This window comes from Silurus meridionalis, chromosome 3 (genome assembly GCF_014805685.1).
Source record: "Silurus meridionalis isolate SWU-2019-XX chromosome 3, ASM1480568v1, whole genome shotgun sequence".
In the NCBI taxonomy this organism is placed as follows: Eukaryota; Metazoa; Chordata; class Actinopteri; order Siluriformes; family Siluridae; genus Silurus; species Silurus meridionalis.
Window position 1 is genome coordinate 9,876,173 of NC_060886.1, and position 16,350 is coordinate 9,892,522.

Consider the following 16,350-nt stretch of genomic DNA (forward strand, 5'->3'; position numbering starts at 1 on the left):
GTAGTTACTGCAGGTCTGCACATCTCCCTTGTTCCTAAAGATCGGTACCAGCACACTCCTTCTCCATTCCTCAGGCATCCTCTCACTTTACAAAATTCTGTTAAACAATCTTGTTAAAAACTCCACTGCCATCTCTCCTAAACATCTCCATACTTCTACCGGTATGTCATCTTGTCCAACCGACTTTCCACTCTTCATCCTCTTAATCACTGCTCTCACTTCCTCCTTACTAATGCTATCCACTTCCTGCTTCACCATCTCCTCACCATCCAACCTTCTCTCTCTCTCTCATTTTCCTCATTCAATAGCTGCTCAATATATTCCCTTCATCTTCTCAACACACTCTCCTCACTAGTCAACACATTTCCATTTCTATCCTTTATTGCTCTTACTTGCAGCACATCCTTCCCAGGTCGGTCCCTCTGCCTGGCCAATCTGTACAAATCCTTTTCTCCCTCCTTAGTGTCCAACTTCTCATACAGCTCCTCATATGCCTTTTCCTTGGCTTTCGCTACAGCCCTCTTTACCTGCTGCCACATCTCCTTGTACTCCTGCCTATTTTTCTCATCTCTCTGTTGATCTCAATTCTCTTTTGCCAACCTCTTTCTCCTTATGCTCTCCTGCACTTCCTCATTCCACCATGTCTCTTTGTCTATCTTTCTATTTTCAGATGTCACACCAAGTACCTTTCTAGCTGTCTCCCTTATCACTTCTGCAGTAGTTGCCCAATCATCCAGCACCTCCTCACCACCACAGAGCCCCTGTCTGACCTCTTCCCTGAACCTCACACTACAGTCTTCCTCCTTCAGTTTCCACCATCCTATTCTTCTTTCAGTCTTCACTCTCCTCCTTTTCTTCTTCACCTCCAAAACCATCCTACAGACCACCATCCGATGCTGTCTAGATACACTGTTCCCTGCCAACACCTTACAGTCTCCAATCTCCTTCAGGTTGCATCTCCTACATGAAACATAGTCCACCTGTGTGCACCTTCCTCCACTCTTATACGTCACCCTATGAGCCTTCTTCTTCTTAAAATAAATGTTCACCACTGCCATTTCCATCCTTTTAGCAAAATCTACCACCATCTGCCCTTCCACATTCCTCTCCTTAAGGCCATACCTACTCATAACCTCCTCATCACCTCTGTTCCCTTCACCTACATGCCCATTAAAATCTGCCCCAATCACCAATCTTTCATTCCTGGGTACACCTTCTACCACTTCATTTAACTCAATCCAGAGTTTTTCCTTCTTTTCCATCTCACAACCCACTTGTGGAACATAAGCACTGATGACATTTATCATCACCCCTTCAACTTCCAGCTTCACATTCATCAACCTATCAGAAATTCTCTTCACCTCCACTCCACTCTTACTGTACTCTTCCTTCAGAATCACCCCTACACCATTTCTCTTTCCATCCACACCATGAAAATTTAAACAGTTTAAACCCATCCCCAATGTTCCTGGCCTTACTCCCTTTCCACTTGGTCTCCTGAACACACAAAATATCTTATCATATCATATCATATACCTTTCTCCTCTCCATCATATCAGCTACCTCTCTCCCTTTACCAGTCATAGTACCAACATTTAAAGTTGCAACCCGAACGTCCACTCTCCTACACTGCTTCTTTCCCTGCCATCTCTGTAGATGTCTTCCTGCTCTCCTTCTCCTCCCTTAGCCAACAGTAGCCCAATTTCCACCGGTACCCTGTTGGCTAACGATACCTGTGGCGGTCGTTGGTAACCTGAGCCTCGACCGATCCAGTATGAATTTCTCTTTCGTGATCTGCATATTTGATTTGGCACATGTTTTATGCTGGATGCCCTTCCTAACGCAACCCTCCCAATTTATCCAGGCTTGGGACCAGCACTAAGAGTGCACTGACTTGTGCAACCCTAATGGCTGGGTTGTGTGAAAACTATATATTTAAAGAAAATACAAAGCTAAAATTATATTACACAATGAGAGACTTTATCATGTTTTATCATGTGTTCAGACACACAACACACACAGTGCACATAATGTATACATGTACACATGACAGATGGCAGTGCAAGATGATTCCAAACGACCAGTGGAGTTATCAGTTTTATTATTTCCTGTTTGCACAGCTTGAAGAGATTCAATGTAATGTAATTTTTTAAAGCACAGGCTGAAACTTACATTTTAAATAACATACATATATTAAATAACGTTCATTATATTACCTTAATGAGCTCTGCTGCTAGTCAGACCATCAATGTGCTCAACTTATGCACCTAAAAGTGCATAAATTGCACCATTAATGTCTAAATAGCTGACAACAAAAATGAGTACACCCTAAGTAATAACAGCTGTACGTTGTGTAACCAGGCAAATCCACGTGTCCTATTCATCATGGTTATGTTTTTGTCTGCTTGACAGGACCATACATATGTGTGTATCTTGTATTAGAGCAGTTAAAATTTAATGCTTTGAGTACAATTCACGTATACTGAACACTGGATTTTTAACATGGCACCTTATAGCAAAGAACTCTCTGAGGATTTGAGAATAAGAATTGTTGTTCTCCACAAAGATAGTCTAGTCTGTAAGAAGATCAGTAACACCCTAAAACTGAGTTACAGTACAGTAATACAGAGGTTTTCCAAGACAGGTTCTACTCGGAGCAGGCCTCGGAAGGGTTGATCAAAGAAGTTAAATCCTCGTGCTGTGCGTCAGGTGCAGAAGCTGGTTTCAAAAAACAGACCCATGAGTGCTGCAACATTGCTTTAGAGGTTGCAGAAGTGGAAGGTCCGCTTGTCAGTGCTCAGACCATAAGCCACACACTGCAGCAAGCCGGTTTGCATGGCTGTCGTCCCAGAAGGAAGTGTCTTCTGAAGCTGGCTCAAAAGAATGCCTGAAGACATGCTGAAGACAACCCGTCCAAGAGCAGGAATTACTGGAACATGTCCTGTGGTCTGATAAAACCAAGATAAACTTGTTTGGCTCAAATGGTGTCCAGCATGTGTAGTGACGCCCTGGTGAGCAGTACCAAGAAAATTGTCTTGCCTACAGTCAGGCATGGTGGTGGTCGCATCATGGTCTGGGGCTGCATGAAGGCGGCTGGTACTGGGGAGCAGTGGTTCATTGAGGAAAACATGGCTTTCAACATGTACTGTGACACAGTACATGATGCCCTTCCTTCAGAAACTGGGTCGAACAGCAGTTTTCCAACATGAAAATGACCCAAAACACACCGCCATGCTGAAAATGATATATGTCTCCAGACCTACTAAGGAACCTACTTAACCCTACTAAGCACCTGTGGGCCATCCTCAAGGGGAAGGTGGAGAAGCACCATGTGTCTAACATCCAGCATTAAGATTGATGCCGTGCTAGATAAAATGGTGCTCACACAAAATATTTATATATGGGCACAGTTTTGACATGTTCACTTAGGGTGTATTTACTTTTGTTGTCAGCTATTTCGACAACAACGGCTATTTGTTGAGTTATTTTTAAAGAATAGTAAATCTATACTTCTATAGAAGTTGCACATTGACTACTCTAAAATAGATCCAAGTTTTATTTCTATAGTATTATCCCTTGAGAAGTAATACTAAAATGGTTGTTGAAATCTGAGGGCTGAACTCACTGTTGTGATATGCTGTATATTGTCCTTATCGTGAAAAAAAGCAACTGAGGCGCTACATAAGTGGTTGAATATACTGTCCCCACAGGGCATTTTATCTAACTGTCCCAACATACAGCATAACAAACACTATGTGGGAAAAAGATTGTGCATGTGTGGTCTTAATTTCATCCAACAATAATAGTAATTAAAAAAAATGACTATTTTTTCAGTAAAACAAAATACACCCTTATATCATACCAGTGGATGCTTGTTAGGATAAAAGATAAACTTTAAAGAGATATAGAACTCATGAAACACAGTTCATTATAATATAGTGCTATATAATCATAACTGCTACATGTACAGTTTATGACAGTTTTATCACAAACAGATGCTGTGAAGGCAAAGCACACTGACAAAGACACCAAACTAGAGAAGCGCTCTATCTGTATCAACTTTGTTTTACAGCATACACATGCAAAAGCCTGATGTCATAGTAAGCCTTTGTATAAAGTGCTAAGCACAAAAAAACTCCATTTTAAATACAAAAAGTTTCTGTTGTGTGGTACTCCCATAGTGCGAACAAAAGGTCATGCATCCTTTCAAGGCAATTTATCTATACTCCCAAATCGCCAAATTGCTTGTTTGTCTGAAATTCTTCGCTGTTTTCCTCATTTTGTAATACTTTAACAGTACTTTATTCTGTGTACTTTTTATTAAACTTATTGCACATTTTACATATAATTTATGTACAGACCCCACATTTAAAAGGGGTGGGGGACACCCTTCAAAAATGTAATCCATTAAAAATCTGATTTTAAGATAAAAGCCTGAAGGAACAGACTCCAGGTTAACTTGGAGAAGAATATGGATTCTCACAGAAAAGAAATCCCTTCCACAACATAAAACAGCAACACAACTCAAATGTACACGACTTAAGTCTTTGGAGTTCCACCTATTAAGGGGTCACGTAACACATGCAAAAATACTGTAAATCAAATATTTCTATTTTTACCTTAAAATGGTAATAAAGTACAGCAGAAGTGAACAGACTAGAACAAAGAATGTTTGTCCACATCTGTGAAAGTTCACAACTTAAACATTCATGAGCTGGGGATATGCTGTACTATTTATCCACACAGTAATTTTTTCACTTTTTCATAGTCCTTGTGTAAATACATGTGTGATAATAAGACAAGCATGTATCTAAGAAGGGATGAATATTAAAACCTCCTCCATACTCAATCTACTTTAGTTTATTATACTATATTAATATATAAACGCAATAAAACATTAAATAAAAATGTCATTGGTTATGAGGACTTTCTCTCTCAAGCCTGACATTTAAGTTCAAGTGGACATGGTGTGGATTTAAGTGCTGCTGGTTCACGATCTACTGATGATGAAGCAAACAGAATAGGTGTTGTTGGTCTGTGATAACCGAGCATGTGGATTTTATTTTAACAAATGTTGCATTTAAACCAAGAGCCAGTAATTTTCCACACTGTTCTTGTAATCGACAATTCCAGAAACCACCACATAGTGTAAGAATATTAGAATGAGTATACTAAAAGATTTTTTGTTAGTCTGATGACTTGATTAGTAAAAAGGGCAGGTAAAAAGTGTAAATTAACTGTCTAGGTGTAAAACAATAATAGACTATTATTATTGTACAATAAATACTCTCTACAATGGAGCGGATTGTAGAAACAGCCTATCTGAGATAGTTTTTTTTTAGAGTGAGGCCAAGGTTAAGCTATAGTGACTGTGAGTGGAAGAAACAGAAATGGGTCTACAATTTAACCTATAGAGGTGCTCAACTCTCAATAAGAATTTATGATTAAAGAAAAAGAGCTTGACCTTTATGGGTGTTTTCATTTGCATATGTGTGTGTGTGTGCGTGTGTGTGTGTGTTTGTGTGTGCTTATACAGTAAATCACCTCTATAATATCTCAAAATATGTTGCAATGTTAATGTATCTGTGTTTACTTTTGTTATTCAATCAATCATTCAATCATTCAATCAATCAATCAATCATTCATTCAATCAATCAATCAATCAATCAATCAATCAACCAATTAATCAGTCTAGCTCTCTCTCTCTCTCTCTCTCTCTCTCTCTCTCTCTATATATATATATATATATATATATATATATATATATATATATATATTGCTGACATTTTTCACATTTACATTGTTTTTTGTCAGTATACAGACTTTATTTCAATCCAATTGACATAAACAATGTGATGGAGTTAGAGGAGGAATATGGAGGAAGGTATGGATGAATGGAGGGAGGGAGCCAGATGCTGTGGCGTATGTAGACGCCTGGTGTGTGTGTGTGTCAGCTCGTGTGTGAGCTCGTGCCCCTCCCTCATTTACACCGCGGGGCGGAGACACCAGATTCCGCTTAGGTTTTTAAAAGCGTCTGTTGTAACGTGTTTCTCCAGGAGCAGTCCGAGGACCAGGTTCACAGGCTGGAGAGAGATCCACAGACTGAGGGAACAGAGAAACCAGCAGCATCTTGTCGTATTTTTTAGTTGATCTACTCCTCTCTGTCGGGTATTGTGTAGGAAGACGTGGCCAACTCAGAGCTCTGCTCCTCCTGCTGCTGCCGCCACCATTTCCGGAGTTCTGACAACATTCAATGAGCTCTTTCACATAGAAGTCCCAGTGTAAATGGTAAGTCATTCCTTATAGTTTGAAAAGCAGCAGAGTGAAATAATCTTGTAGGACTTTGGGATACAGGGGCAGTAATGAGGGGTAGATGGAGGCATGTCTTGATAACAGGGGCTCGTGAAGGAGTCGTGCTCTCTTTCGTTAACGATTTTTCCTTCGTATTAACCGAGATGCACTGGCATGGTGTGGTATTGAATGGCACTCCAGGTGATGTTTTCAGTTTGACAAATAGACGCCAAGTCTAGACTGAAAAGGGGATAGAGAGAAAGAAAGAAAAAGAAAGAGCGAGAGCACGCGCAGGTCGCAATTCTTCTGGAAAATTCCACGCACTTGCTTCTGCTCTGTGATGCTCGAGCACCGAAAACAATCACGCCCCCTTTCAGTTTTCAGTAACCTTTGTTTTTAAACGTTGGGTATTTCTGATAACATGCATTAATTCATTAATTGATTTGTTGATTTTATTGATTAAATGTTAGTGTTTATGCGCCTTCAGATTGGTCAGCATTGAGCCTTTGAAGCTCTCCTTTTGTCACCTGTTGGAGATGCGTGTATTATAAATGCATTTTATTTTATTTTATTTCTTTATTTTATTTTATTTATTTTTATTTTTATCCTAAGTGTGATTGCACTTGCATTATAGGTATTGATAACCTTAATACCATCTGCTGTCATCATTGTGTGGAGAACTGATCTGTTGCCACCAGACCGCATCCAAGTGAAGAACAAGAGCATGACGTTAAAGACATCAAACATTCTAAATTGAATTCCAAGAGAAAAGAAGTGTGGACCACTCTTTTTCTCTCGCAATCTCAATCTCTCTCCCTCTCTCTCTCTTCCTTTTTTTTATCCTGACAGTAAATCCTGTAAGGGGATTAGTTCAGGGTCTGGTCACAAACCTCTAATGGGTTGCAGGCTTACATGCCTGACATCACCATCCTTTTTTTTGCATCATCAGAGTCCTGTGATAAGCGTACAGCAATCCATTGTATGGAGAGACAAAAATAGAGAAAGTTTTTTAGTTCCTGGCGCATTGCAGGACTTAGAGTAGAATCAGTTTGTGAGAACATGTTCTGCAAAAATATATGCCATATGACAAGGACACCAAGAGAGGGCAGCAGTGTAGATAGATTATGTTCTTGAATAACCGAAATCCAGTGATTGTATGTATTGTATAATCTATTTATGTTCTATTATTATTGTATTACACATTATTGATGTTATCATTATTATAAATTTTTAACTTGGGGGGAAAAAAAAATTAATGTCGTTTATATTTATGGCTATAATTAATCTGGGAAATTTTCAGCCCTACATGTGCATTAAAATTTAAAGAAGAAGGAACCAGCAGATTTACATGAATAGATTATGCAAAATATAATGGCATGTAAATTATTGTAGCCTCTGCTCTGGTGGATGCACAACAAAGTTGATTTATATATATATATATATATATATATATATATATATATATATATATAACACCTCAACTGTGAGAGACAGAATCCAAAAAAAAATCTATAAAATCACATTGTAAAAATTTTAAATAATTAAATTTCAATTTATTGCATGAAATAAGTATTTGATCACCTAACAACTAGCAAGAATTCTCTCTCTCACAGACCTGTTAGTTTGTCTTTAAGAAGCCCTTCTATCCTCCACTCATTACCTGTATTAATTTCACTTGTTTGAACTAGTCACCTGTATAAAAGACACCTGTCCACACACTCAGTCAGACTTCAACCACTCCAGTATGGGCAAGACCAAAGAGCTGTCTAATGACACTAGGGACACAATTGTAGACCTGCACAAGGCTGGGATGGGCTACAGGACAATAGACAAACAGTTTAGTGAAAGGGCAACAACTGTTGGCACAATGAATCAAAAATGGAAGAAATTTAAGATGACTGTCAATCTTCCTCGGAATGGGGCTCCATACAAGATCTCGCCTCGTGGAGTGTCAATTATTCTGAGAAAGGTGAGGGATCAGCCTAGAACTACACGGGAGGACCTGGTCAATGACCTGAAGAGAGCTGGAATCACTGTCTCAACGCTTACCATTAGTAACACACTACACCGTCATGGATTAAAATCCTGCATCGTGAGCAAGGTCCCCCTGCTCAAACCAGCACAAAGACCATCTAAATGATCCAGAGGAGGCATGGGAGAAGGTCATGTGATCAGATGAGACCAAAATATAACTTTTTGGTTTAAACTCGACTCGCTGTGTTTGGAGGAAGAAGAAGGATGAGTACAATCCCAAGAACACCATCCCAACCATGAAGCATGGGGTGGAAACATCATGCTTTGGGAGGCTTTTCTGCAAAGGGACAGGAGGACTGCACCGTATTGAGGGAAGGATGGATGAGGCTATGTATCACAAGATTTTGGGCAACAACCTCCTTCCCTCAGTAAGCACATTGAAGCTGGGTCGTGACTGGGTCTTCCAGCATGACAATGACCCCAAACACACAGCCAGGGCAACTAAGGAATGGCTCCGTAAGAAGCATTTCAAGGTCCTGGAGTGGCCTGGCCAGTCTCGGACCTGAACCCAATAGAAAATCTATGAAGGGAGCTGAAACTCTGTTGCCCAGCGAAAGCCCCAAAACCTGACAGATCTGGAGAAGACCTGTATGGAGGTGTGGACCAAAATCCCTGCTGCCGTGTGTGCAAACCTGGTCAAGAACTACAGAAAACGTCTGACCTCTGTATTTGTAAACAAAGGTTTCTGTACCAAATATTAAGTTATATTTTTCTACTGTATCAAATACTTATTTCATGCAATAAAAAGGAAATAAATTATTTAAAAATAATAAAATGTGATTTTCTTTATTTTTATTTTAGATTCTGTCTCTTACAGTTGAGCTGGACCTACGATGGGAATGACCGATCTCTCCGTTCTTTGTAAGTGGGAAAAATCAGCAGTGAATCAAATACTTATCTGCCAAACTGTATAAACTATTTAAATGTTTACAGTGTGAACGAAAATATTGCATTCATTAGGCAAAAATAGTAAATTATGAAATTTAATAAAAGTAATCCAGTAGTTATCTTTATTCATGTTTATTCACTTTATGCTTATAACTTTAGTTGGTAAGACACAATACTGGCTTGTTTTTGCAATACCCTTCTAAATAGGGACAGTTCATGCAACTAATCCAATGTGTGAACTTTTGAATAGTAAATTTGCTGATGCTAGATGGATAGAATAGGGAACCTGGAGACTGGAAGTTGGTATTTTTTTCTTCTTGGGACATTAAGGGCTATATATATTTACTGTTTTATTTGTATTGACATAACTAATGTATTATGCATGATTTAAATAACTTTATGAAAACGTGTCAGTTGGTTATATTTTCTGATAGTGGAACGTAATAAGTGTATGTATAATGTGAAAATGCTTTTGTCATTACCTGTATAACTGCCTAATGCATGTTCTCTTGTTCTTTATCGGTCTCTCTGTCTTGCAGGAATGTAAAAATTGTTCTCTTCAGTAGACAAGAAGCCTGAGACATCTTGTGCAACTTGATTCACTTCATGAGGGTCATCGGATGGATTATTTAGACCTGAACTTTAATTCCAGATAGATATTCCCTTAAGAAATGGTGGATGTGTCTGTTCCCATATAAAAAGACACCAAACCAAAGATATAACATATCGCTTTTGTTTTTGCATCATTTGCATCTTTCCTTAAAAAAGAAACTGCATTAAATATATGTGACTATTATATAACATTTAAACATGGCGGCATCAATGGAGGTAGCAGACATTGCAGTTGTTGCACTTTATTTCATCCTTGTCCTTGGCATTGGCTTCTTTGCTATGTGGAAGGCCAACCGCAGCAGTGTAAGTGGTTACTTCCTGGCTGGACGAAATATGAACTGGTTGGTGGTTGGCGCATCACTGTTCGTCAGCAACATTGGCAGTGAGCATTTTATTGGCCTGGCTGGCTCAGGGGCAGCAAGTGGTTTTGCTGTAGGTGCCTGGGAGTTCAACGCGCTCATTCTCCTTCAGCTTTTGGGCTGGGTATTCATCCCAGTTTATATCCACTGTGGGGTGTACACAATGCCAGAATACCTCTCAAAGCGCTATGGAGGAAATCGGTTAAAGGTGTACTTTGCCGGACTTTCCCTTCTGCTGTACATCTTCACCAAATTGTCAGTGGACTTGTATGCAGGAGCTCTTTTCATCCATGAGTCCCTAGGCTGGAATCTCTACATTTCAATCATTCTGCTCATTGCCATGACAGCACTGCTGACAGTAACAGGTGGCCTGGTTGCTGTAATCTACACTGACACCATTCAGGCCATACTTATGATCAGTGGAGCTCTGAGCCTTACAGCCATCAGTATGATCAAGGTGGGCGGACTAAATGGTGTTAGAGAGAAATACATGGAGGCTGTTCCAAATGTCACTGCCATTCTTGCCAGGTACAATTACAGTTTTGAGTACACCAATTCCTGTCGTATCCACCCAAAGCCGGATTCTCTCAAGCTCCTACGAGGGCCTCTTGATGAGGACATCCCTTGGCCTGGGTTCCTGTTAGGCCAAACTCCAGCATCCATCTGGTACTGGTGTGCTGACCAGGTCATAGTCCAAAGAGTACTTGCTGCTAAGAACATTGTCCATGCAAAGGGCTCCACCCTAATGGCAGGCATGCTGAAGATTCTTCCCATGTTCATCATTGTTATCCCAGGAATGATCTCCAGGATACTGTTTGCAGATGAGCTGGCATGTATTAGCCCTGAGCACTGCATGGCAGTGTGTCAAAGTCAGGCTGGCTGCTCTAACATTGCCTACCCCCGACTGGTCATGAGCGTAATGCCAGTGGGCTTAAGAGGATTGATGATGGCTGTTATGATCGCTGCACTCATGAGTGACTTGGACTCTATCTTCAACAGTGCCAGCACCATATTCACCCTGGACATCTACAAGATGGTGCGCAAGTGTGCCTCCTCTCAAGAGCTGGTTCTCGTCGGCCGATTGTTTGTGATCATCATGGTTGGCATCAGCATTGCTTGGGTACCAGTTATCATTGAGATGCAAGGTGGTCAAATGTATTTGTACATCCAAGAAATGGCAGGATACCTTACACCACCCATTGCTGCACTCTTTCTACTTGGAATCTTCTGGAAGCGTTGCAATGAAACGGGTGCCTTCTGGGGTGGCATGACTGGCTTTGTTCTGGGTACCACACGTCTTATCCTTAGTTTCATCTATCGTGAGCCTCGCTGTGATCAGCCAGATGAGCGACCGGTCTTCATTACTCATGTCCATTATATGTACATAGCTGCTGGGCTGTTCTGGATCTCAGGTCTAATAGCTGTGGTAGTCAGTCTTTGTACTCCTCCTCCAACCAAAGACAAAACTGAGCGCACCACCATGTGGGGACTCCGCAAAATGCAAAAGCTCCAAGTGACTGAGCGGAAGGAGATGTACAAGCTGACAAATAAAAGTTCTGCCCTCTGCAATGGTAACTTTCAACAAAAAGACCTGTCTCTTGATGTCCATAAAGAAAAGTGTCTTGATGGATCTGAAATTAAACTCCTCATGCCTCGCCCTAGTGAAGAGGATCCTACAACCCCCAGCACAGAGGCACCAACCCCAGTGGAGACATACTGCAATGGGCATGCAGAGTTGGTAGAGCAAAAAGATGAAGACAAAAGCGAGTCGGGGTCATTCTTGTGCCTTTTTGATTGGATTTGTAAACATAAGGGAGAGACAGCAGCATCAACAGCAAAAGTCAGTGAAGAAGATGAATTTATCATCAAGGAGATGCTTTATGAACCCCCCAAAATCAAGATTTTATTAAACTGCTGTTTGGTGGTAGTCTGTTCTGTTGGTGTCCTCATGTTTATCTACTTTTCCCTGTAACCTTTTACTCATTGGACACATGTATGATCTAAAAGCTATGTGGGTTCTGCAGAAAATAATTCTAGCTTTTATAAGAAGGGCTTCCTGGATTTTTTTTTTTTTTAAGATTTGTTTGCTCCATTGTCTTTGAAACATATCACAAAATGTGTGAATCTGTTACACCCAAACGCACTACTGATACTGGACTGTCTTATTTTAATATGTATTAACTGTAAAATCTGTGAATTCTGCCTTATTTATTGTTAGCACTTCTTTATCAAACATCAAGCATTGGAGGAAGCCTTGTATATGTGTCTTGTATATGCATTTATAATTGTTGATTACCCATTACAATGTATTATATCTAAACTCAAGTAGTAAATGTGTCACCTATATTATTCGAATCCTTTCAAATCCTGAAGCGCATAGTAAATATCACAAAATTTGAATGAATAGATTTAGGCCACACAGAAGTAAAGAGGGAAAATGACACGTTTCATGTACAATTCTGCTTTTCACTGCTCTAGAACATATTTTGAAATCTGCCTAAACATAGCCATCTTTCTAAATGCTAGTCAGTGTTTAGTCATTGTACCACTAGTACACTTTTAATAGGTTTTTCTTTTACTATACCATTGAAATGATCAACTCTAAGAGCAATGCTGTGTGCACATGTACATAAAATCTATTATTTACCACTGAAATGCCTTCTTTTTATGTATAAATCCCCATTTGGGGATTTATGAAAGTCATATGTAAAATTCTGGTTACAATTGTCACCACTGAAAGATAAACCAGACAAGCACAGCATGCATTACTGGGGATGTCAAATGATTGGCCACCCTGAACAAATACCAGCGAGAAACATCTCCGCAAATCATGGTGAAGTTCAAATTTGAGTTGTATGTGAAAGCATATCACCTATCCCATGACTAAGCTTGGGGTGTCCAATTTTGATTGCTGTGCAAAATATTTAGTTCTTCTAGAGGAAGAATTTCTTTTTGTGATCTTTGTGGGAAAAGGTATTGTCTGTTATACTGATTTTAAATACACTGTTTAGTAAAAACAGAAAATTGGTGTTTTTGGGTATATAGGGATACGAAAGGCAATTGACCAAAGCTGACTCTTTTGCAGTCAGAAATTGGTATTATATCACTGGTTAAAGCTTTTTCATATATTCTGCTTTTCAGGTTGTCTTAACTCAAGTTAAAAAAAAGCCCTAAAAGGCCATTCTATATGCCAGAATAGCTAAAATTAGAATTTTGAATGCTGAGTAAGCAGATCACAGTTATTGTATGAAATACTATTGTTTAGACAATAAACACCATGTCACAAATTGAATGAGTGGGATTCTAGTCTGGACAAAATTGCCTTTTTGATTATTTTCCCCCACATCGTTTTTTCTATGTTACTGGCAAATCTGTAAATGGGCACAACTGGATTAGTTACAATTTGGAATTATTCCTTATTTTTTGGTCCATGAATGAATGTGAATGAATGGCAAAATAAAAAATAAAATATTGAATTATTTCCTGAGTGTGGTGTTGTTTTGCAATGAATGGATGAATAATATGGGCAGTCATATGCTCATGAATAAATTGCCCAAGCTGTTTTTTACTTTTTTTTTTTTTTTTTTTGGTAAACCTGTTAATTTAAAGGTTAATACTTCCAATTTAACTAAAGCCAATTTCTTACCACGCATCATTAGAAACTAAATATAAATGCAGTAACACACACACACTACTGGCCAAAAGTTTTAGAACACCCACATTTTCCCAGTTCTTATTGATATTTACATCCAGAACAAAGCACAAAACAAATGAACAACTGGACATAAAAATAAATCATGGAATAATTTTTTTTTTTTGTAATCTTTTTTTTTTTCAAATTAATCAAAATGTTTTAACTCAACAAAGTAGCCACCTTTTACCGATATAAAACTCAAACATTTTCATGGGTATTGTATACACCACTGTAAAACACATTTAGTACAAGGTCACTGAAATCCAGTGAACAAGATGACCAAAACATTGTGACATTGTTGATGCAGGTATGTACTAAAATATGCCTTTAGCTTCATAACAGACCCCCAAAAGGTCCATAATTTATGTTCATTTATGTTCAGAACCCGTTTTATGCAGTGGTGAGCTGATTTGTGTTCATGAACCAAATCCTAGATTTTGGCTTCATTGATTAAAATAATATGGAATATTCTTATGTAAGGTAAACAAAACATGGTGAATTACAAAAAGAATGTTTCTGAAGATGTAATAAAACAAAAAAAATGACAAAGCATGCCAGCAAATTTGCTGTATTCTTTCAAAAACACTGGGGCATTTCTGAGTAGTATATTTACACTGAATATCCAGCAAGAAAAATGATTTAGAATTTTAATTCCACATAGCATATTTGTACTTTTGTGGTTAGCTAATGTTCAGTTTATTGCTTTTTAAGACACTGACATTTTAGGCAGCATAAACAGTAAGGAATCTAGCATTGGAGATATGTTTTGGACAATCCTGTGATTTGCATTTATTTCAAGACCAGCTAAATATCTCAACATTTTGCCAACTACTGTTGTTCTAAAGTTGATACTTTTAAACAAAGAAAAAGTTATGATTTAAAACAATGTACCAATTAAAATGACCCAATCGTAACAGTTACAAAGTAAGTTGCAAATTTAGGTAAGAATTGGCAAAAAGAATGCTAATGGAAATTACATGTCCATCTCAGAGCTCTAGCAGAAATGTAATGGAACTTGTGTGAGATTACCGAGACTGCCAAAAGATGAGTTATTGATCAATATTTTTGATAGAATTACTTTCCAGGACTAGTTCTGCATTTTATAAGAGGGTACAAAAAATATTGTACTGTATATAAAAAAAACACCCTTAAATAAAACCTTTATATATATTGTATTTTGCATACCTGTTTGTACTGTAATGGCAGTGCTGTAAATGTCAGTGACTGTTAGAATGGATTAACATCATGGATTTTTTTCTGCATATTTATGTTTTGAATGGAGAGTTACATGTGTATCTGCTTTGCATAAAGCCTTAACTTGTCCAAATACAGGGCAGGATTTGGCCATAATAATCTGTGTATTTTTAGAAACATACAGTAGGTCTGTCAGAGAGCCACTGGCCACGCCCCCAACCCCCCCGCCCCCGTACTCACTCACTCACCGTCCGATCTACAGTTCATTCTGGCGATCATCCCTGTTTCGTAATATACCCGTTTTCGGTATATGCTGCTTCCTAGCTTCTGTTTGTTTCCCATGGCTAATAAAGGCCCTATTCGTATTCTGGTTTCTGACTCTTGATCAAAGCATGACAAGGTCTTTGTAAACACAGCAATAAACATAAAGCATTTTTGCACCCTTGTGCATGAATGGTTTGTAGGTTGACTTGTCCTGTGAGGTGAATACGTGTGAACTTCCATTGAATCATTAGATTAGGCTCAGTAGGCAGAGGTTAAACCATGCCTAAAGGAAAATTTTTATTAAAACTGGTTTAATGTCTTGCTGTGTTTGCCATGGTTGGGTCAGATTTAGGCCATTATACATTCATGAAATTGTTCTTCACAACTGGGTGCAGGTAAATAAATAGCTGACCCACATGACATTTTTATGCACACATGCATGCACTTACACACACACACACACACAAACACAGTGCACACATTGTGGCAGTTGGGTTCATTCAAGGACTTCTTATTTTTACCCTGTGTTCTCTGTGACAGAGTGATCTCATTTGTTTTTCTTTTCGGCCTAACACTTTTTGCCTGAACTATTCCCTCCCTTCACCCCTTCATGCCACACCCACTCTCATTCTTTCTTTCTCCCTTAGTTGCTATCAGCTTGTCAATCCCTGTCACAGTACTCTTCCATTAACAGTTTACATATGGTACTTTTCAGACTGCATGTTTATGTGAAACAATGATTACTGCATGTGTTTTCGCCACAAGCTCACACAATTGTAATGACTTATGTGTCTAACACCTGACACTTAGAAATGTGCCTCATGCAAGTAGCTTTAAATGAAAGACACAATGATTAATTCACAATGATTAAGTCCCTTATCAGAAAGAATAGCTTGTGGTCTGAAATAGGGCCTACTGGTGAAATAAGGCAATATCAGATTTGAGCATCCTTTCTAGGAGCTCTTTCTCATCTAAGAATGTTCAGTCAATTCATTTACCTTTCTGGGTGTTCTG

The 16,350-nt window shown here is 38.8% G+C and overlaps 1 protein-coding gene across 2 annotated transcripts; it reads left to right on the forward strand.

The window, feature by feature from the left end:
• Positions 1–5,860: 5,860 nt before the first annotated feature.
• Positions 5,861–13,665, forward strand: slc5a3b (solute carrier family 5 member 3b). Of its 2 annotated transcripts, none has more exons than XM_046845282.1 (3): positions 5,861–6,288; positions 9,127–9,186; positions 9,753–13,665. In XM_046845282.1, exon 3 carries the CDS (start codon positions 10,024–10,026, stop codon positions 12,154–12,156), a length of 2,133 nt encoding a protein of 710 aa, XP_046701238.1. In that variant the 5' UTR covers positions 5,861–6,288; positions 9,127–9,186; positions 9,753–10,023; the 3' UTR covers positions 12,157–13,665. The 2 variants fall into 2 exon arrangements, with proteins under 2 accessions (XP_046701238.1, XP_046701239.1); XM_046845283.1 differs by having other exon boundaries at positions 9,143–9,186.
• Positions 13,666–16,350: the final 2,685 nt, after the last annotated feature.